The 24,442-nt window shown below is 37.9% G+C and overlaps 1 protein-coding gene across 3 annotated transcripts in view; it reads left to right on the top strand.

Moving 5' to 3' along the window:
- Positions 1-24,442, top strand: part of GRM1 (glutamate metabotropic receptor 1) — a 421,403-nt gene that overhangs the window by 390,482 nt on the left and 6,479 nt on the right. The window contains exon 8 of one of the 3 annotated variants that reach the window (XM_063097652.1): positions 22,807-22,867. The exons of the other annotated variants lie outside the window; for them this stretch is intronic. Coding sequence (XP_062953722.1) covers positions 22,807-22,867 — 61 coding nt within the window. Of the gene's footprint in view, positions 1-22,806; positions 22,868-24,442 lie in introns of those variants that run through there. 3 annotated transcript variants of the gene reach the window in all.

Here is a 24,442-nt window from a genome sequence, read left to right on the forward strand (position 1 = left end):
TCTCTTGCTTCCTCTCTCTTGCTTCCTCTTGCCATGTGATCTGCTCGTACCCACCAACTCCCTGCCACTTTTCCACCATGAGTAGAAACAGCCTGAGGCCTGCGCCGGATGTAACTGTCCCAGAATTGTAAGCCAAATAAACCTTTCCTTTATAAATTACCCACTTTTAGGTATTCTGTTATAGCAACACAAAACGGACTAAAACAGAAAATTGGTACCGAGGAGTGGGGTATTGCTAAACAGATACCTGAAAATGTGGATGCAGCTTTGGAACTGGGTAATGGGCAAAGGTTGGAGGAGCTTGGAGGACTTAGAAGAAGAGAAAAAGATGAGGGAAAGTTTGGAATGTCTTAGAGACTTATGTGGTGGTGAGCAGAATGCTGATAGAGATGTGGACAATAAAGGCCATGTGGATAATGAGGTCTCTGATAGGAATGAGGAACTTTTTGGGAATTGGACAAAAGATCACCCTTGCTACACCATAGCAAGGAATTTGGCTGCATTGTGTCCATGCCCTTGGACTTTGTGGAAAGTGGAACTTAAGAGCTGTGAACCAGAGTATCTGGTGGAAGAAATTTCCAAGCAGCAAAGCATTAAGGATGCTGCATGGTTATTTCTAACAGCCTACGCTGAGTATGGCAGAAAAGGCATGATGTAAAGCCAGAATTTAAAATGGGAGCAGAGCATAAAGATTTGGAAAATTTGCATCATAGCCATATGGTAGAAAAGCAGAGAGCATGCAATGGTGCAGCCCAGTGACCATTAACTAAGAAGATTAGTACAAAGGAAAGGGATTATCAAGAGAAGGGGGAAAAGGCCCTGAAGGGATTGCAGAAGCCTCTGGGGCCAACCCTTCCATTTCAGGCCCAAAGGCCTAGAGAGACAGAATGATCTTGGGGAATAGGCCCGAGGCACCCTCCATGGGCTTGCTGCCCAGGGCCACCTCGAGAAGCTGCTTCCAGCACCAGCACCCCAGCTGCTTTGGCTGCTCCAGCTGTGGCTAAATTAGCCCTAGGTGTGGCTGGACCTGCAGCTTTGGAAAATATAAGCCAGAAGTCTTGGCAGTGTCCCTGTGGTGTTAGGTCTGCAGGCTCACAGAATGCCAGAGCTGGGAAGGCTTGAAAACCTCCACCCAGATTTCAAAGTATGTATGGAAAAGTCTGGGGGCCCAGGAAGACATCTGTTGCAGGGGTGGAGTCACCACAGACAGCCTTCGCTAGAGCAATGCTGAGCAGAAATGTGGGGTCAGAGTTGCAGCAGAGAACCCCAATAGCACCATGCCTACTGGAGCCTTTTGAGCAGGACCACCATGGAGACCCCAGACGTGGGGAGATACCAGAGTGGAACACAGGCATGGAAAAGCTGCAGGCAAGGTTACGTCTGGCAGAGCTGTGGGAATGAGGCTGCCTGAGGCTTTGGGGGCCCAGATGCCCAATTGTGTCCAGAATGCAGGACTTGGAGTCAAAGAAGATTATTTTGGAGCTTTAAGACACAATGTCTGCCCTGCTGGGTTTTGGACTTGTTTGGGGCCTGTTTTTCTTTTCTTTTGGGCTATTCCTCCGTTTTGGAATGGGAATGTATACCCAATGTCTGTTCCACCATTGTATCTTGGCAGTAAATAAATTTGGTTTTGTTTTACAGGTTCAAAGCTGGAAGGACTTTTGCTTTTGGTCTCAGAGGAGGCTTTGGACTTTGGACTTTTAAGTTGGCGCTGGAGCAAGCTAAGACTTTTGGGACTGTTGGGATAGAATGATTGTGTTTTGTATATGAGAGTGACATGAGTTTTGGGGGGCCAGGGGCAGAATGATGGAGTTTGGCTGTGTTGTCCCCTCCAAAACTCATGTGGAAATTTGATCTCCAATGAGGCAGTGTTGGAAACTGATTGAGTCATGGGGGAAGATCCCTCATGAATGGATTAATGCTCTCCCTGGGGGAGGGGCGATTAATGAGTGATTTCTCACTTTATTAGTTCCCACACGAGCTCATTGCTTAAAAAGACCCTGGCACCTTCTCTCTCTCTCTTGCTTCCTCTCTCTTTCTTCCTCTTGCCACGTGATCTGCTTGTACCTGCCAGCTGCCTGACACTTTTCCACTATGAGTAGAAACAGCCTGAGGCCTGCGCCAGATATAATTATCCCAGAATTGTAAGCCAAATAAACCTCTTTCCTTTATAAATTACCCAGTTTCAGGTATTCTGTTATAGCAACACAAAACGGACTGAAACATGCTTTCTCCATGTCTTGGACACTTGTGGTTAGTCTAAAGATAACCATCCCAATGCTCCTGAGTTTACATGTTGTTATGGGTCCAGCTACCCTAAAAAGACTGATTCAATTCCTTCTCTCCACATGGTTCTATGGATAACAAAGAGAGAAACATTGCTAATGGAGGGAAAGGAGAACACAATAGCCCTGACACAGCATTTATTATGAAGATTTGAAATGTATCGTCAAGCAAATTTAAAAACTAGACCTTATCTTTGCTACTTTTTCATAGATTCCTGACTATAAAATGCTTCTCAGTTAACTAAAGATGAAAAAAGAGAAGAGAAGGGTTTTGGTCTTGTTTTGCTTTGCTTTGTTTAATAAGGAAAAAAGATCATTAGAAAATTGTCTTCTGAATTAATTAAAATACATCATAAGTTACAGGCCAACAATAAAATATTATTTATTTTTGACATTGGTTAATAGACTAGAAAAAATTAGTGAATATTTAATTGAGTTGACACAATTTGATTTCATAATTTGTTGTCTATAATTTGATTTCATTTCAAAGAGGTAACGGAAATTTCCTAAAATTGAAGGCAACTTAAAAATACCCCTTATGCAGATTATCTTCAAGATACATGAGAAATTCACTGCTAACATGTCTGGGGTTGTAAGCAAGAGGCAAAGCAGCATGTCTGGGGTTCTAAGCAAGAAGCCAAGGGCCACAGCTCCCTTCTCCTGGAAGCAGGCAAGACAGCATACCCAGGGTTCTAGGCAAGTAGTTGAGAGCAGTGCCCCAGCCCAAAAGAAAGCAAGAGAGCACACTGAAAACACAACTCCCAAGTGGGTGGCCCACCACAGCCACTGCCACATCAATGGCTGATGATAAAGTGGCTTGACACTACAGCAGCAGCCACAGCCACCATGCAGGTGGCCTAATGGACACTTGACTGCATTGACACCAGGAGAGACTAGCAGAGACTGGAAAGAGAAGAGGACATCTCTCTCCTCAAAGCCCAGTCAACAGTAATAGAAGAAGCAACAGCTCTGTAAGATGACCATACATCATTGTAGAGATACTAGAAATACAAAAACCCAGGAAAATGTGATACCACCAAAAGAATACAGTAATTTGCAAATACCAGAACTTATAGAGCAGGAAATCCTTGAAATGACTGAAAAGGAATTCCAAGCAACAATCTTCAGGAAACTCACTGAAATAGTAAAAGAGTCAGTCAGACAACATAATAAAACAAAACGAAAAATCCAAGATGTGAAGAAAGAAATTTACAAAGAAAAAATTTACGTACCTTAAAAAGGAATGTAGCAGAACTCATGGAACTGAAAGATTCATTCAATGAAATAAAAAACACAACCAATAGCTTAAGCTTCAGGCTAGAACAAGCAGAAGAAAGAATTTCTGATTTTGAAGATAGCCTTTTCAAAATAACTCAGGTGGACAAGAAAAAAAAAAAAAGAATTTTAGAAAATAAAGAAAATCTTAGAGAGCTAGCAGACAACATTAACATTTTAGTCATGGGTGTTCTAGAAGGGGAGGAGAAAGGAAAGGCATGAAAAACATATTCAACAAAATAATAACAGAAAACTTCCCAGGTATAGGGAGAAACATGGACCTTCAGATCCAGGAGGCTCAAAGATTGCCAAACAGATTCAACACAAAAAGATCCTTTTCAAGACATATTGTAGTACAACTAGCAAAGCTCAAAGACAAAGAGAGAATCTTGAAAGAAGCAAGAGAAAGGCATCAAGTCACCTGTAAGGGAGCCCCTATCTGACTAACAGCAGACTTCTCAGCAGAAACTCTACAGGCCAGAAGAAAATGGGATAATATATTAAAAATACTAAAAGAAAAAAACTGTCAGGCGAGAATACTGTACGCAGAAAGGCTATTGTTTAGAAATGAGGGAGAAATAGTATATTTTCCAGACAAACAAAAGCTGCAGGAGTTCACCACTGCACAACCATCTCTACAATAAATCCTCAAGGAACTTCTGAATCTGGAATCTGAAAAATGATAATCACTACCATGAATACACAAGGAAAAACAAAATCCACTGGTAGAACAAAAATGCAAACAAGAAAGAGAAGGAATTAAATCTTACCACCACAAAAAGCCATAGTGATAATGTACTAATGCCCCTACTTTATTTTTGATTTCAGCAATTTCAGTCTTTCTTTTTTCTTGCTCAGTCTAAATAAAGGTTTGTAAATTTTATTGATCTTTTTAAAGAATCAACTTTTGGTTTTGTTGATTTTCTCTATTGTTTTTTAATTACCTACTTCATATATTTCTGTTGTTATCTTTGTTATTTCCTACTTATATGCGCTTTTGGTTTAGCTCTACTTTTTCTATTTCTTAATATAGAAGTTTACATTAGTGATCTGTAATTTTTCTTATTTTTAATATAGGTGTTTACAAGCATAAATTTTCCCCTAAGCCATGCACGAACCCTGCATCCTATAAATTTTGATATGCTGTGCTTTGATCTCTACCTTTAAGTATTCTGTACTTTCCCTGTGATTTTTCTTTTTACCCATTGTTTATTTAGGAGGAGGTTGTTTAATTTCCACACATTTGTGAGTTTTCTAATTTCATTCTGTTATTGTGGTCAGAGAACATATTTTGTATGGTGTTAGTCTCCAAAAAAAAAAAAAAGAATTTAAAGCAAAAAAAATAGTTCATGGAAAGATTTCCATTAATTCTATTTTTCTATAAACTTTTTGAAGTGCCCTTGGGTTTATATTCTGTTTTATTTATTTTTTATGCAATTTGTGTTGCTAAACTTAGATATTTAATTTCTTTTCTTGATTTCTTTTTATTAAGTGTGCTTGTTGATTTGCTTAGAAATTAATTTCCCTTTGAAAATTTTATTCATCTCTCTCTGTTGAAATTAATTTGATATTTGAATGCTTTTGAAAGATTTTTAGAGAGCTAGCTCAAATAATTGTAGAGATTACAAAATGGAGTATGTAAATTTTAATAAGTTTTACATCTCTAATTTTTGGGAAAATTTGAAGCCCTATTTTCTATGGAGTATTTTGTTATTCGTCTGTTATTCAGTTTATATATTTGTTATTTTAACAAATAAATGTGCATATCCTTTAAAAAAATAAATAAATTAGGCTAAGTCCCTAGGTGATGCTGCTAAGGTACTAAAAAATAACCAACTATTTAAAAGACATAAACAACAATAAGAAATACTTTCCTTTCTCTGTTTTTTTCAATTATTAAATTATATATTCAGTTATTGTGCTCCTAGTAAATTCGCTCAAACGCTGTGGAAATTAATATTATTTTCCACTTGGTCAAACACTGCAATGCTTATATTATTTGGCTTAGATGGGTATGAGATGAGGAGTAGGAAAAGTGTTAACAAAGAAAAAATCATATAGCTTTATGTGATCAAAGTAAAATAAAAGAAATTATGACAATGGGTCCAGAGTAGGGGCAAAGGAGGAGACAAGATATCACCAGCCAGCTCTGTGACCTGAGCTGTTGATTCTGTCAGTGTCTTTTTGCAAACAGTAGACATTTCCCTAGGTTTTCATAAATTAGTTCTTAGTTTGGAAAAATATATGGAGAAGCTACTATTTTACAAACCACAAATAATTTATTGGTGAAGAAAATAGCAGGGTCTGTGACCTCACAGAACTTCAGGTGGAGTGGAGTGGAATGGAGTGGAGAAAAGGGACACTAGCAAAAAACCTGGCAATGGCAATGTGGCAGGGTGAAGTCAAGTAGAAAATACCCAGGAAGTGTATAGAGGGGCCTCTAGTATAGACCTTGGAGTCATGGACTGTCTAGGAAGAACTAGGGACAAAGGTTTTCATTAGCTAGACCGAGGAGGAGGTTAGGAGGGGAACATGGGTTAAGGTGGGAGAGGTGCAGAGGGAGTGTTCTAGGCAGAGGGACCATTACGTAAGATAATGTGGAGTCAAGAGAGACCACACTGTATTAGAAAAGTGAAAAAAATAAAAAAATGTTCAGTAGGGCTGATAGATAGTAGTTTCCTGTAAGGAATATTTGTTTAGCTCCAAATGTATAAGGCCAAAACTAGTTACTGCAGGATTGATCCTAGTATAAAGTTGCTTTTGCTATGATGGTTAGAATGGTTTCAAGGCCAGAGACATGGCTTTTGGGATCCAGAAGAGAGGCAATCATTCAATAAATGATTTTTAAGCACCTAATATGTGCTCGGCACTGGGACAAGTGCAAGGAACGCATTGGTGAACAAACAGATCTGACCCTGTCTTTGTGGAAGTTGAAATCCAACCAGGAGACCAGATATTTAATGAGTAATTACAATATATGTTTGAGTGTTTCTGAGAAGTACAGGTGATATAACAGTGTTCTTAGAAGTCTCTAACCAGTCCAAAGATGACGAAAATATTTCCAGGAAATATTACCTAACTCAAGACTTCCAAAGGAGGAGAAGAAGTTAGCCAGGAAGGAAAAGAAGGTGCTGGGTACAGCAGTCAAGAAATCAGAATGTAAAGACTCTGAGCAGAAAAAACACTGTTGCCTGAAGGACGTGAAATTCCAGGTGCTTCAGAGCAGAGAAGGCAAGAAGGAAAGCACAGTGAAATGAGGTGTCAGCTAGAACCAGATCATGCAGGGACCAGTTAGAAGCTTTAAGAGCTTGGACCTCATGCTGGACAATGGAAAGCCACTCAAGGCACAAAGCAGGGGTGCGTTGTGATCCACTCTCCCCTCATTATGGAAGATGCGAAGGAGGAGCACAAGATGGGAGGCTGAAGGCTCTGGGAGGAGCTGCTGAGCGAGAGATTATAACAGCCCAACCTTGGGCTTTGACAGCTGCGGATGAAGAGAGTGAACACAGAGAAGTAATTAAGAGGTAAAAACAAAAGTACAAGTAAGTTTGCTCAGAAAATTAAATTTTAAGATCCACGCGGGGTGAATAGAGATATGCCTGTATCTCAGGATTCTTGGGCGCCAAGGCCAGTGAATGTTGAACTGTAACCAGAATAAATGCCTGGACATAGCTGAAGCATGGCTTTTCTGTAAGAAGGAGAGATTTATCAGTCATGAAAGTGGAATAAACAATGGGAATGGCCACAGAAACCCCTGGGGTGAAGGTGGGTGTATGATTGATGGGTCTATTGAAAATTTAAGTCTAAAGGACAAGACAACCCCTAGGCCTAAAAGGATGAGACAAACTATCTTAGCTTAATGCCATCAAATTTAATTGTGAACCTTGAACCGTCCACCCCATCTTCGGAATCCCTGTGAACAAGCAACTATCATTTATTGTCTTCCCTTACAGGTCTACAAGTATTTGTACGCATTTTAGTCTTCTCAATCTGGTACCTTATTTACATTGCAAATAAAATTGGAATTCTGGCATGTGACAATCTCATGTCATGAACAAGATCGTCACATGTCTCTTGGCATCCTGACAATCTTATTTTATGAATTTTTTTATGTAAGTCCGGTTGCGAATGATATACCATTTTGATTGAGCAGGCAAAATAAGCCCTGACCTTGGTATTGACCAGGGAGATGAGTGTTGGGATGAACTTCAAGTCTAACAACCAGTTCCTGGCTGGCCCGGGGAAGACCTTTCTTTAGAAATGTGTGCTCTGTGCCGCCCGTGGCAGCACACCGTGCTTTTTCTATTTACATTTTTTGCAAAGTTCAGTCTTTTTATATCTAAAGAGAAAATAATACCCACACTTTACTTACCATACTCTACATGCTATATTGATAGGAAATCATATTGTTCTATGATAGCGAATTATGTAGTAGGTAGATTTTAAGGTGCAGCTCAAAATTAGCATCCAATTGCCTACATATTTTATCGATTCTTAGCTTTTCTGATTCAGAAATTCATAGACAGCTCATGTATTATTATGTACTACATGTATATGAATATTTCCTTTTCCCACAGTAAGAATTATTTTTCCCAAGAAAACAGTAGATGAGAGAATAAGAATATCTCATAAATATATATTTATATTATTCCACGATAGCCATACAAGTGTCCAAGAATAACTACTAATTCTTCCACTACCAACCCATTACTGAGAAGAGTTAAAATGAATTGTTTGCATATGAACTTCCTATCTCTCTCTTTTAAAATCGTTTTACTGTATCTGTATTATCTGGTATATAGCCTTCACAGACTGTACTTGATCTCTTTTAATCCTCATTTAATCTTAGTTCTACCTACAGTCCTTATGATGTCCCTAGTTATTTTAGTAGTCTGAAGCCTATGGGCTTTTTCAAGAGTAGATTTCTTAGGAAAAGCTTATAGAAATAATATTCCTTTAGTTTTTGCTTGTTGAAAACATTTCATCTATAACATTTATTTCAAAACTTAATTTTGCTGGATGTAATCAGGGTAAACATTTTGTTTTTTTTAGTTATCTTCAAAGTGTTTTCCAGGTACATTTAGTATAAAGCTTGACTTTTCAAAATTCTGGTGATAATCTATTTTCCCTTACAAAACATTTACTGTTTTTTTTTTTTTTTTTTCATAGACATCCAAAATATCTTCCCTTTTCTATAAAGTCCAGTGATTTTACTAAAACATTTCTTGGTATCGCTTATCCTGGGTCAATGTTCTCAGGTACATGGTATTGTCTTTTAATGTGCAGTTACAAACGTTTTAAATTTCGTGAAAATTTTGTTGAATTATAACCTTCAGTATTTGTTCCCTTGCTTTGGTTTTCTTCTTCAAGGATTCCTAACATTTATATATTGAATCTTCTTTGGCTTGCTTCGGTGTTTACACTGTATCTCTTATCCTTTTTATTCTTTTATCTCATATTCTTTCATTGAGGCATACTTATCTAGAGTAATGTGTCTAGATATTAGTGGCAGTTTGATACATTTTATACAAATATGTGATACACCCATGTAACCAACGTATGATCAAGATCCAGAGCATTGCCCTCACCCTAGAAGGTTTCCTCATGTCCCTTTCTAACCTGTTCCAAACTTCATCTAGCGACAACCACTATTCTGATTTCTGTCCCCATAGATTAATAGCTTAATCTTGCCTGTTGTTGAACTTCATAAAAATAAAATTATACAGTACATGTTCTTTTAAGTTTCTGTTCTTTCACACAATGTGAGATTCATCCATGTTTTTGCATGGATCACTAATTTGCTCCCTTTCATTGCTGAGTAGTGCACCACTGTATGAATATATTATGTTTATTTTTCTATTGATGGACATTTGGGTCATTTCCAACAATCCCTATAACCCATCAAGCTACAATCAACCTACATATACAAGTTTTTATGAACATATATTTTCATTTCATTTTGTTTTGTGCCTAGGAATGGATTGTTGGATGATAACGTGGGTGTATGCTTAATTTGTTAAGAAAGTGCCATTTTACACAGTGGCTTTGCCATTTTACACTTCTACAAAGCATGTATGAGATCCATTTGGTGTTAATAGTCTTTTACATTTTAGCCAGTCTAACAAATATGTAGAGGTATTTGATTATCATTTTGATTTGCATTTTCCTGATAACTAATGCTCTAGAGAATCTTCTCATGTTCTTACTGGCTGTTTATGTACCCTCTTTTGTGAAATGCCCATCAAAATTCTTGCCTATTTTTTATTGGCTCATTTATCTTTTATTATTGATTTTATAATCTGGACATTAGGGGGTTTTTTTTTGTCAGTTGTATGTATTATAAATATTTTCTTCTCAGTTTTTGACTTGACTTTTTATTTTCTTAGAGGTATCTTTTGATGAGTAAAAGTTTTTAATTTTGATGAAGTCCAATTTATCACTTTTTCTTTTCTTAGTGCTTTTTGTGTTCAGTGTAGGAAATCTTTGCCTACCCTCAAGTCACAAAGATATTCTCTTACATTTTCTTCTTTATGACTTTGACTTTTACATTTAGTACTGTAATTCATCTTGAGTGATTTTTATATATGGTATAAGGAATATGTCTTAGTCGTTAGGGCTGTTATAACAAAGTGCCACAGACTGGGTGGTTTGTAAACCACAGAGATTTATTTCTTACACTCCTGGAGGCTGGAAGTCTGAGATCAGGGTGCCAGCATGAGCAGGTTCTGGTGAGGGTCTTCTCTAGGATGCAGACTGCTGTCTTCTTGTTATATTCTCACATGACAATAAGAGACACTATTAGGTTCTCTGAGGTCTCTTTTCTAGGAATACTAATCTCATTTATGAAGGCTCTACTCTCATGACCTAATTACCTCCCAAGGGTCCCACCTTCTAATACCATCACAATGGGAATTAGGATTTCAACATATGAATTTTGGGAGGCACAAACATTCAATCCATAATAGCATGGATCCAGGTACTTTTTCTTTTTAATGGAGATCCTGTCCACCCTGATCAATTTTTGAAATGACTTAGATTTTTTTCATTGAACGATATTGGTACTTTTGTCAAAATTTAACTTAACACACATGAATAGTACCAATTATGGACCTTCTACTCTGTTTTATTGATGTATTCACCTATATTTCTGCAAATACCACACTCTCTTGATTATTGAACCTTTAATCTTAAAGTCAAGTAGGGTCAGTCCTCCAACTCTGTTCTTTTCATGATTGTTTTGGCCATTCTAGGTCTGTGATACCATTGCCCTCATTCAAAATTTCTTCTTTATGTATGATATTATGTCTAGGACTTACACAGATTCCCTTTATTAGGTTGAGTATATTCCCTTATACTCCAAGTTTGCTGATAAATTTATCATGAACGGGCATTGCATTTTGTCAAATTCTTTTTCTGTATCAGTTGAGACGATTACATTTTTTTTATTTTACTCTGTTACCATATATTAGATTATTATCAAATATTAATCAAACCTTGAATTTCTGATAAAAACTCTCCTCTTTCCATCTTTTTCTAGTCTACTAACCATAGAGTCTACTTTGTCTGATATTGGTATAGCTAACGACTTTTATTTTGGGTTAGTATTTTCATGATATACCATTTCCGTTCTTTGATTTTCAGCTTTTGTGTGTCCTTATGTTTAAGGAGTGTTTCTCATAAGCTGCACATAGTTTAATTCTGTTTTTCAGTCAGTCTGATAATGTTTGCCTTTTAATTAGAATATTTAGTTTATTTACATTTGATATAATTGCTGACATAATATATTTCTATCTACCATTTAATTATTTTATGCTTGTCTCACTGGACTTACATTCTATTTTCTCTCTTTTCTTTCCTTCTTTTTGTTAAAGTAGTTTTTAATATTCAATTTTCCCCTCTACTAGTTTGTTAGTTCTACGTTCTTTCATTATTCTTGTTATGGTTACCCTACAGATTACAAAAAGCATTGCATAGCCTTTTACAATCTCAAATAAATTGTTCATTTTATCACTTTCCAAACAAGGCAAAGATTGTAAAACACTTTAACGGCATTTATTTTGTGTCAATTTTTGTGCTTTTTTTTGGTTATGCATTTTAATTTTAAGTATATTTTACATCCTGGTTTACATTACTATAATTATTTGCACCATCAATGCTTACTTATATACTCCCATATGTTTTTCCTTTATGTTATAATCCAGTCATGGTCTGAGCTGATTTGAGTGTGGATTGTAGTTTTTACCTGGTGCATCCTGTTCAGAGAGTATAGTTATCCAGGGGTCCCAATTGAGATTCTGGGTTCCAAGTATTTACTTGAACCCTTCATCATTTGATTGTCTTTGATTCCAATTTTTGATTTCTCAGTACTGTGAGACTTCCAAAAGCTTATTTATGATTTTCAGCAGCTTTCTGCTTAGCTTTGTATCCTGTGCTTTTTGCAGCCTAAAATTTGATAATTTTTCTAGAGGGAATCCCCCAAGTGTCAGTCTCATTTTTCTTTATCTTCCCCTTTCTAGAATCTTGGCTTCTCAAATCCTGGATACCTTAGAATACTTGAACTCTAATTTTTGTGTCTACAGACCTACAAATTTATGAAAAGCTTTTGTTGCTTCTTTGTCTCTTAGTTAAGATCCTCTGCCTAGATTCTCAGACTTCCCAAGGGGGAAGATAGCTTTAAGATTATCTGCTACTGCTCTGAAACTCTCTTTCTTCTGATTTATTGATCCCTTAAATTCTGTTGCTATGACAGCTTCCCAGTGTCTTCAAGTGGCTTTTAAAAATATTTTATCTGTTTTTTTTTTCCTAATTGTTTGATTCAGTTGGTTTGCCCAAAGGTATTACATCTTAGCTAGAAGCAGAAGTCTTCTTATACCAATTTTAATCTCTCCCCTTTACCTTTCTCAATAGGTTGCAATATAACTATGATTTCTTTTAGGGCTATGGTGACTTGCTTCTAATACTAAGAGAAAATTGTATGAAAAATGCTTATTTAGCTATTTTTCAGGTTTGGCGGGTGGTGACATAAGAGTATTAATGCTTCTGCTTAAAGAGAAATAAAAGGATAAAATCAACTGATGAAAACATATATTGTAATATTGAGATTAGTGCTATAGCCAAAAAAATTCAGAATCCTCACAAAATTTGAGGTTTAAGTGATCTAAGTCATTTTTTGTTATTACATCCTCAATTTTAAGCCTCTTACCTAAGTAATAGTTTTATTTTTCATAACATCCTAGGGTGAAGATTTTAGCTTTTGCTGAGTTGTTTTCATCAATTTCTTCTCTCCCCCTCTGATAAGTCATAGTAAAATAATATAAACTCTCACTTTGGCAGTTTGTCACTTAAAGTGTATCTGGAAACACAGCAGGATATTTTTCCCTTTTGTGTAATTTGAGTTGCCTTTTTTCCCCCCTAAATTTGAGCTTCTACTTTCTCATTAGTAAAGATAACCTATATGTGAGAAAAAGAAACACTTAAAATGCATATGCAATGAAAGTTTATTTACAGCATAAAGCCTAACTGAACTCTGCTGCAGAATTCTGAAATGAGACTTTAATGCTAGTTAACATTAAAAAAAATTAGTATAAATTGCCAAATTCTATCAATTCAATTTGATATGTTTCCTTAGTAGCTGCTTAAGTATTTTAATATGTATATTTAGAATTTTTATGTTATTCCTTTTCATAAGCAAAAAAATGTTAATAGCTCACATATAATATCTTAATTATTGAGGTAAAGCTAAGAGAAAAGGGAATCGTACCTTGAATTATAGGTTATGATAGTTTTTGTTATGTAATAACGGTTATTGCTTATTTTTCATACTAAAAAACTAATAAGTATTATTGTGGGCTAGTTGGAAAATATAAGAAAGCACAAGGAAGCTAATAAAAATTACCTACAATTATACCAATACACAAAGAAAAACCATCATTAACATTTTTATGTATACCCTCATTTTAACACGTATAAACAAATACATACTTTATTTTTACTAAGGTTATTAAAATTTAAATTTCACTGGTACTTTTATCACATTCAATTTTAAGTATTAAAATATACAATAAAAAAATTTAGGAATTCATTAAAAAATAGTAAGTACTTTTGATATCCCTGCAGTTATCAAAGTAATGGAGAAACTCAGGACTGTCTTATTTTTACATTAAGAATATTTATCTATGCTGTTCTGATTTTTTCAATCACTCATTCAACATTTATAGTAGAGTAGCCATATGTCTTTGTATGACCAGGAAAGTCCCAGTTTATACCTTTTTTCATGATGTAATTATTAGAGTACTTCTTTTATCCTTAAAATTAATTGGTTTACATGATTAAGTATGATTTCTTTTGTTATTTAAAAAACAGGGACACATAAAAGAGGGATAAGGTGGCAGAGATGCATACATTGCAAATGCGGTCAATTGTACAGGAACTTGATAAACGTTAGAATCACGAAGAAAACATATACAATATTCTCTGAAGAGGAAGGATTCTTTAGGTTGAGGAAACCTAAACACAATTAAAAGAACAGATGTAGGAAAAATATTAATATACCATCTTAGAATCATCAGTTTGGCAAAAAAAAAAAAAAAAGTAGGAAATTAAGAACTCTGAAAAGACTTTTACTTTTTGCTAGAATGGAATAGATTGTGATAGAACAGCTCCCAACATGAATAATTGGAGAAGCAATGTGTAAAACAAAAATGATCTGTTCACAGTATCAGGGAGCTGCTGAACTTTTGAGGATTCATGAGATTAAAACTCCAGAGAGAGGAAAGCTGAGAAACATGTAGATGATCTGCAATTGCTTTTCCATGGGGGAATTTGCTAGAGGCTCAATCTCCAGAGTTGGCTCCCACATAGTCAATGGAGGGAGAGGAGCAGAGAAGGCAGAAGAGATCTTTTGGCCACGTAGGACTGGAGAGATCAAATGAAAGGCAAGAGAGGCTTCAACACTGGTCCAGCTTCTCCCTCAAAACATTTGATGATGTCTGCAGTTGGGTGGGTCAGGAAGGTTAAAAAATAATCTGAAAACCTCTGATAAATAGAGTAGATTTTCATAGAGTTTTTCAGTGCTGAGGAGACAGACTCACTTGAGGAAAGAACTACAGGAGACTTTCAGTGATCACACGAGGATGGAGTGACAAAGACACTCTAACACGTGGTGGTCAAGTTTCCTCATCCAGATATTTGACTAATTCTGAAGTTCTGAGTGGCAGGAGGCCAAATATCTCAATTCAAAAATCATTGAAAAGAAGAAGGAGATAAAGACCCCCTGGATAAAGTGTACCAGTGCACTGCCAAGCTCTCTGTTAAAAGCCCTGAAGGGACATGCCCTGTAGTAGACTGGTTCCTATCAAAATTGCAAAGCAACTTTTACTCAGCTCAGTCACTGATTGGATTGAGTTGGTCAGTTCTCTACGTACTAGAGAAACACTATCAAGAACCTCTATATAATCTTATGTATATTAGAAACATTATCTCCTCTGATACAAAATGCATGCCAAGAGATAGGACCATATAACTAAAAAACCAAGGGAAACAATTAAACAGTAGAAGCAGACGGACGATACAGTAACTACTGATGGAGGAAGTTAGAAAACCAACTCATTATTCTGAACATTGGTAATTTAAGAAAAAGAATCATCCGTTTGGCTTGAGTTTTTTGTTTGAACTTTATGTCAGAGAAATCAAATAACTGATGTGGGAAAGTTCTTCTTTAAAAAGAAATCTAATAGACAAATGCAGAAGGGATGACAGAATTTTATCACTATTTTATAGTCTCATAATAAAATAATTGGTCTACATTATGATCATTCATGACTGCTAAACCCATTAGACAAAAGACTGATGGAGAGCTTTATAATGTATGCATCAGGCTGACAACACCTAATGTTTTTGAAAATTTTCATTATAAAAAGTTAATTTTTAAAATATCTAAGAATCAAACAATTGGAAAGAATAATATGGTTTCTCACATACTAGGGGAAGTTGTACAAACACTTTGCATAGCAATTTGGTAATATGTAAGAAAGATGGGTGTGCATGCACTACAATCCACCTGTTCTACTTTTAGGTACATGCCACAGGAAAAACTCTCCCATATGTGTGCAAGGATTCAGATGTAAGAATGTTTATTGCAGTATTCCTAAAATAACAAAATGTAGAAAACAACCTAAATGGCCATCAGTAAGAGAATAAATTTTTTTTATACTGTGGTATTTATTCAATTTAGTTTAAGTGAATGAACTAGCACTCTACCTATCAACATAATACTGTGCAAAAAGAGAAATTGCTGAATGGAAATGCAGGGTGATGCCATGTATATAACTATAATAATATGCTAAACACTTTTGATATATTATTTATTAACACATATGCATGTTGGAGAAGTATTAAAGTATGCCAAGCACATACCAAATTTTCTCTTTAAAAGGAGAGGATTAGTATTTAGAATAATATACAGAGGGCTTCAAACATTTTTAATGTTTTCAAAAGAAGGGGGATTTTAATAAGGCAAAATGTTAATATCTGACAAATCTGTGGTGGCATTTAAATTGAATTTTATTAAGTCATTTCTATAGTCTCTTATTAGTTTACAAATCTTAATAATGTTAAGAATGTTAAAATGAAGCAATGTCTTACATCAATCTAGAGAAATTGCATTGAGTATTTATATAAAGAACCTTAGTGTAGACATGCATGTATTAAAAAGGAGAGTGGAAGAAATGACCATTTACAGAGGACCAACACACAGTCAGAGCTCCATTTCTCCACTCTGATAAATAAATGCTGAGAAATAAATACTAAAATTTAGGTAACAGAAAAATGTATTTGTCTCTTGAAAGCAATCACAGGCACAAATTATCTTATTTATCTTTAACAACAGCAACATATAGATCATATTCTACTGAAATGGTCTTGAGTGGTTGCTGTCATTTTTTGTGATTACTTTGGGCAGCTGCCATATTATTATTTCCTTGGTGAGCTTTATATATCCCTAAGACTGATCATCTGGAATTGTACAGACCATTTTATTTGTGCTAAAAGTAGATTCACTTCCAAACCTACCAAAGACAACTAACTTGACTGTGATCTGCTCCTGACACATACACTCAACATCACAAATGTTGATTCTGACCACCCCCCCAAAAAAAAATTCTAGGAGAGAGAGAAAATGGAAATCAGTTTATTTTCTACTAGGAGTTATCAAAATTCTTGAGTAAAGAAAGTGGCTGAAATCAATGAGTTAAGTGAAATGAAGTTTGCGGTACTATGAATTAGTCTAATCTAAATACACACTTAAATTTAAAGTACCTGGGTCTTGTGTCTGTGTCTTTTGTTTCTTGACCCTTCAGAGAAAGGGTACTAATAGTATTGGCTCAAGCTGGAATAGCATTTTGCTGCTGGGAAGCATTTTCACACAGACTATATCAACAGTCTTTTTTAAGAATTGAAACATAACTGATTATACATATGTGGGGGGTACAGAGTTGACTATCAATACCTGTGTAAAATGTGTGATGATCAAGTCAAGATAATTAGCGTACTAATCTTTACAAAACTTAATCATTCTTTGTGACCCTTAACCAAGTTCTCACTAATTCCCCTTCCCCTCCTCCTTTCCCACCTCTAATAACCTCAGTTCTGTTCTCTCCTTTTGAAATTTTAAAGTATTGTGATTGCTGTTTCTCTCTTTTTTATTTCTTTCTCTCTCTTTCTTTCTTATTCGCTTACTTATTTTTCAGCTCCCACTTATGAGTGAAGACATGCAGTATTTCTCTTTCTGTGCCTGGTTATTTCACTTAACACAATTTTCTCTGAGTTCATTCATGTTGCTGCAAATGGCAGAATTTTATTCTTTTTTTTATGGCTGAGTAATATTCTATTGAGTATATATACCACAATTTCCTTATTCAAACATCCATAGATGGACATTTATGTTGGTTCCATTTCTTAGCTATTATAAATATTGCTGGGATAAATATGGTAGTGCAGGTATCCCTTCAACATGATGATTTCCATTCCTCTGGGCATATGCCCAGTAGTGGGATTGTTGGATCATATGGCAGTCCTATCTGTAGTTGTTTGAGAAACCTCCACACTGTTTTTCATAATGGCTGCACTAATTTACAGTCCTCCCAACAGTGTAGAAGCATTTCCCTTTCTCTGCATCCTTGTCAATATTTGTTATTCTCTGTCTTTTTGATAATAGCCAGTCTGACTGGGATGAGATGATATCTCATTGCAGTTTTGATTTGCATTTCCCTGATGCTGAGTGATACTGAGCATTTGTTCATGTATCTTCAACAGTCTTTCTTTCTGGATGAAAAAACTGAGTCTGAAAGAGGCGATCATGTAATTGAAGAGTTCCAAAATTCCTGCCTCCAGGGATCTCATTTCTAACATCATACTGAATAAAACTTGTCTGTAATAACTTCTCAAGTCACTTAAAGAATAAAACCTGGTGTAAAAACTGATGTATGGGTGATACAAAGTAAATAAAATAACACATTAAAACGAAGTCATACAGAGTTAAATATACGCAAAGAGAGATAGGCTATTGTATAAAGAAAGGTTATTTGGACAATGGAAAAAGATATGCACAATCCATCAGCATTTGACAGCAGTGACTTTATGAAAAGAAGAAAGAGAAGGATAAAAGAAGGAGAAAAGAGGGAAGGAAGGAAGGAAGGAGTGAGGGAGGAAGGAAGGAAGAGAGAAGGAAGGAAGGAAGGAAAGAAGGAAGGAAGGAGGGAGGAAGGAAGGAAGAGAGAAGGAAGGAAGGAAGGAAGGAAGGAAGGAAGGAAGGAAGGAAGGAAGGAGAAAGAAAGAAATACCCTTGCACTTTCAGAAGAAATTAAAGAGAAATCTTTCTAACTAAACTGGGTGTATTAGTTGATTTGTGTTGCTATAACAGAGAGACTGGATAATTTATAAAAAAAACAGAGGTTTATTTGGCTTACGATTCTGGGATGGGCCTGAATCTGAATCTGGCATGGGCCTCAGGCAGCTTTTGCTCATGGTGGAAAGCAGCAGGCAGCCTGTGGGTACAAGTAGATCACATGGCAAGAGGAAGCAAGAGAGAGAGGGGGGAAGTGCCAGGGTCTTTTAAACAACCAGCTCTTGTGGGAACTAATAGAGCAAGATCTCACTCATTAATTCCCCCATGTAGGGAGAGCACTAATCCATTCATGAGGGATCCGCCACCATGACTCAATCAGTTTCCAACAGTGCCACACTGGGCATCAAATTTCCACATGAATTCTGGGAGGACAATACATCCAGTCTCCATCACTGGGGTTTCTTTAAATCCACAGTTCCTGCCAAAGGATTCAAGCACAGATTTAGGACTTATATTTGACAGTCCCCCATATGCTGCATTTTCCCTTCAAGCTTTTACTCTGGCTTGCTAAATCTGTGGTTGGTTGAATATGTGGTTTTACAATTGCTGAAAATACCCTGAAGTCAAGCTCCTTCCCAGTTTTTATGCAGTTGATGAAATGGCCACTCTGGCATCAGATTTTCCAAGGCTTAGCCTATAATCTTTAACAAACCACCCCTTTCATAAAAGCATTGTAAGTACATAGGGATCATTTACATTTCACTTTAATGTAAAGTGAAAGTCAGAGGAAATGGAATGGTCCGCTGCCAGCCGACCCAAACAGCTCTTGCCTTGCTATCAGTCTCTCCCTTGGTGTTCCTTCTGGTGGGCAAGCAAATTGCCTGGATTCCTCTTTCCCTCCAGTCCCCTTTGGAAGGAGATGGGGGAAGAGAGCCATGAAGAGAGGTGAGCACAGCCGCCGGCCCCAACCAGCCTGTTAAAGGACACTCAGACGCGGCGGGGGTTCTGTGGAGCAGTTCCGTTTATTATCACACAAGCACTTGCTTTTATAAGCAGATGGGGAGGGGAGGTTTTAACATAATCCTATCACCTTAAAGGTCAAGAGCATGCATCCTGTCTCAATGCCTAGCTATTGCAATCATGCAGTGTTCACGAGCACAGAAGCGTGTATTTGGCCAATAAGGGCTAAGGCAAGGTTCCTGCAGACACTCCCACCCTACTTCCTCCTGGCGCCATCTTAGGCTGCCACATTAATACACCCTTGTGGGCCCATAATGGTGCCGCTTGTAATGTCACTTAAGGTGGCATTAGTTTTTAAGGCCCGACAAAGGAGATGCTCTATTTTTTCAACTATCTTGATCAATAGTTGATTAGGGTGGCTTTGGGATAACTTAGAGTTATTGTGTGAAGCTTGCCTGTCAATATGGCAGCAACCCCAAAATGAAGCACAGAACTGTCCACTAATTGCAGAAGTAGTTACAAAAGCTAGTGTCAGCTACAGACACCATGGAGCTTCCTGTCCCAGTTCCCAGGAGACACAGAAGTGTGATGCTGCCCAGGCATAGCACACTCTGTGTACCTGTACCAGGGTCAGCGCATCAAGTCTCTAGGTTGTCAAGACATTTCCTCCTTGTTTTTGTCATCATACATCCCCAGCAGATAGAACCAGCTACATCATTTGCAGAGCCCAGTGCAAAATGAAAACATTGAGCCCCTGGTTCAAACAGAGCGGGGTGGGGAGGAGTATTAAAACTCCTACAGTACAAAGCTTTTTCCTTTCTTCCGCACTCTCTCTCTCAATCTATCATCTATCGTGGTGTTTTGTTATTCGCCATTAAATACCGTGCTTCCTTGTGGGGTGTTCTCAGGGTAAATGCAGTCCCTTCCAGGTGCTGCAGGCCCCATTCTGCGACTCCATACATGATTACCAGGTTCCCTCCATCAAGTGACGGGACAGATGCTATGGGGAGATTGAACCAGTCACCTCCCCTTCCCACGTTCTTCCTGCCCCAGCTCGCGTTAGATGGGTGAGCCCCCAGGGTATGACAACAACAGTGCAGGGATACCGGAGGAATCTGGATCGAGGATGGGCAAGAGGCTCGCGCCTGCTGTGTTGCCTGCCAAACGTGCAGTGGCATTGCTAGTACAGGGAGGACACAACCACTGCCATTTGCTACCTTGAAACGCTACAGGGAACATTCATCAGACCCTGATCTTCCGGGTGCGTGTGCCAGGCCCCTGCTCGCAGTGGAAATGATGGTGATCCCCGGACAGGGGCAGATAGTGGGAGGCTGGACAAGCTGGGACCCAGGAGCAGGAGCACAAAAAGCCAAAAACCTGTCCAGGGAAGGCAGGGAGGCTGGACCGTGGGAGCATTTGTGGGCTGACGCTCCAAGCCCCCAGCACATGCTCCATTTTCCTATCAACCATCAATTACAAAACACCAATTGCAAGATAAAATTATTGAGAATTTCGGGATGGTCAGAGAGCACTAAACATGAAGTGTGGGGCTCGTAGGAAGAAGGTACCGTGTGTGTCTATCTGTACTGGTAGCAGGCCCTCGAACTGGACCTGCCAGGACCCTCGTACCCAGCACCATTTGACCAGGCTGCATATATTCATCCAAAAGTAGAATTAATTAAAGGATTCAAGAGAATGCAGACAGTTTGGCAAAGCCAAATACCTTGAATGTATTTTCTGACCTGTTTTTGAGAAATGAAATTGTTTTAATATTATTTTAGAGATTAAATACTCTTTCCTACTAACTTCATTTGTATATTCAAACATGCTTTAATTCCTGATTATCTCTCTGTTAATGTTTTCATTGTTTTAATGATCTTAGTGATTTCAGGTGGGCATATTGAATGTCAGAGACAAATTTCTTTGGCAGGTTCAATAGCAAACATTGTCTCTGTCTAATTTCCTTAAATAAATGGATTGTTGCAATAGTAATAAATTTACACGAAGGTGTCTCAAGTTCCTATTTCTGCTCGAGGATTTCAAATTATTCTGAGTAGATCATGCACTTTTAAATGTTTTATTGAATGGCCCAGACTTGATGGAAATACATATATTGATCAGTTTTGGTTTTTTTTCTCTGTTGCATTCAACTGTGCTATAAAAAATATTTCCCACCTAATAAGTTCAGATCAGATCCTTTGCTTTCATGGAGTGAAAAGCTCTCTCGCCATATTTATGTAAAATTTCAAACTCACTATTTTTCTTCTCAGCACGTGCCGGAAAGACTTGGAATGGGAAAGGGCATTGTCTGCTCCTGCACTATCTCCTCCCCGTCCTTCTTCAGAGTTTTCACTCCTCTGTCTGCTTTGATGGGAAAAAGAGAAAAGAGAGAGGGGAAAGGCCTTTACTTTGCCAGGAGCTGTTGTGGTCCTCTTCTGGTTAACCTTGAAGAGTTAGTCACCAGAATCTTTGGGGTGGATGACCAAATGCTGACTCATAGAGAGGATTTGTGCATTTTTTGGAAGTGCTATGGGGAACTACATCACTGCAGAGTTCCTTAACATGGGAGATTCCCCCCAACTCAACCAATCTCACATATACCACCCGCAGCATGTTCTGATGGTTCACTACTAGTAATTTATTCCTGAAATTCTTTTCTATGACAGGCAGCCTTATTATGTGGCATGACAGCTAGATGGCTTTATCCCACCATCCTCTGAAGTGCTGCTTGATTCCTGGGTAAACCCATGGCTGCCCCGTCAGCCTTGTCTTGTCTAGCCAGTGCTCTTCTTCCTTTGACAAAATGGCACAAAGAGCAACTCACTCTATTTGCTGTGTAAGGAAATATCCAACCACAGAATGAGGTGACATTCTCCACCTGTGGCAGATTTCTCTTCTCTCGACAGGCGAGCTCCTGCCACTCCTCTTCTCTCCGCCATTAGACACATTCCATCTTGTGAATGCCAAGAGATAAATGTGACTTTATATAAAACGACAGCAATGCTTTTATGATGACATAACATGGAGGGAAATTACCAGTGCAATCAATTAAAAGCCACGGTGTCAGATATAAATCCAGCCTATGTCAATATTAGTGGAGGTGGAGTCCACGCCACCAGGAATGGTGTGTCCACAGTGGAGGGAGAGAACCAGTCTGGGATGACACATGCACAGCAGGGAAAGCATCTGCCACTTGGAAAAAGATGATCCCACAAGGTAAAAGAAATAATGCACTCCACTGATATGGCTTCTGGAAATGAGCCTGGCAGTAAGATGCAGCCAGGCAGTGCAGGGTCCATACAGGACATGGAGGAGGCAACAACACGGAGAAAGGCTCAGGAGCCAGGCCCGGCCCTGCCCCAGGACCAGGCACCGCCTGAGTGGTGTAATCACCATATGTATAACCACTCACTCACTGGGTGTCTTTTTCTTTTCAATCTTCAGGAAGAGGCAGCCAGAATTCTCGCCCACCAGCCAATGTCCGTCGGCACATGTGCAGCTTTGAAAACCCCCACACTGCAGTGAATGTGTAAGAGAAGCTGCATGGAAAATATAGTGGTTTGCTCCTTGCTTTCTCTCTCCTGGGTTTTTCCACTTTCTAACATGGAAACAGATGTGGTGCATGCCATCAAGAATGAGGAACTCATTTACGTGCCATGGTTTGCACAACTGCCTTAATTTGACTGTCCATCGTTCTTAAAAGGACACTGTCAAGTTGTTAGTTTTGTCATTTTGCTTTTTTTTATGTTTTGATGCAACAGTTTTTCCGATTCTGGAGATTCACTTTTGTTCATGACTCCCACTCATAAGCTCAAAAGTGAATTTTCCTCCTTCTTAAATTTGTCAGCTTCTCCCTGGCAAACACAGCTCTTTCTTTTCTTTTCTTTTCTTTGCCTTTTTTGCTGTTGCACAAATGTTTGAAGTCCTCCTGTCTGCATTAAAGTAAAAGCCATAGCTTAAATTTATGAAAGAGTTCTGTAATGTCAGTTTGAGGGGGTGGGCGCCAAACTAAGCCTCTGCTGGATGCCTCCCACGCCCTGGGGAGCACAAAACAAAAGTTTTGTGAGTCCCATAAAAAGTGGGTTTTACAAGAAATGAAAAGTAATCGTTTTCCCAACATTCTGAATGATTTTTATCAGATTTTTCCATCTGATAAAAACAGTGCATGTTTGGTCCCATTTTTGACTTTTAGATCTTGACAGTGTCTCTTTAAGTTAACAAAAGAACATAGACCATGTTCAATTCATTGTACACGGAGTCTGTGGTCATTTTCAGCTGTTCCTTTACAGCCCTTCAAACTCCTGGGAGAGTCAAAGGTACACATTCCTGCAGCAGAAGGGAGCCCACTGATGCGGTGTCTGTATCTTGAATAGCTCTTCAGATGAGAAGAGTGTAATTTGTTCAAATGTTTGCTACTGATGCTGGCCTTAGAGGCTGGTGAGTGGGGATGTAGCATCTCTTCCCTTCACTCAGTGGAGTGCATTGGGAAGTCTGTGGTCTACCTTTCTGCTACTCCTTTTAAAAGCCCAAATAGAAAGGATGTAGTCTCCACCAAATCATACTGATTCTTAGAGAGACATGCCAGTATGTTTCAGGTAGTAGCTTGGAGGCCTCTGCACATTTAGGTCAGAACTACTCGAGCATGTTGGATGAATTCTCTGTAATTCTTCCAAGTCAAAAGAGATATTTCTTGCACCACGGGTTGAGTCTGACCAAGGACACAACAAGGAGATCCTAATTGTGACAGCTGCTGGCTGCCTGTCAAAAGGGATTGATGGGAATGGTTAGATGTTCTTGTCCTGTCATGACAGCAGGGCCAGAGAGAAAGGAAAGTCAAATGACATTTCACAACTTAAAGGTGAGTGCCTAAAAGCAAAAGTAAAGACTGTATGTGGTACATCCTTGGTGGATGACAAAAATAATAACGTAACAATCAACAAAGGTAACAGGTTGGCTGTTAAGAATTTTCAGACTAGGATGCATTCAAGCTTTCCTTCTCCAGACCATAAAGGATCAGAAAGAATCAGTAGCTTTAAAGCTGTGGGTCATAGGCAAAGACTGGGTATTTTTAGTCTTTGGT

This window comes from Cynocephalus volans, chromosome 5 (assembly GCF_027409185.1).
Source record: "Cynocephalus volans isolate mCynVol1 chromosome 5, mCynVol1.pri, whole genome shotgun sequence".
In the NCBI taxonomy this organism is placed as follows: Eukaryota; Metazoa; Chordata; class Mammalia; order Dermoptera; family Cynocephalidae; genus Cynocephalus; species Cynocephalus volans.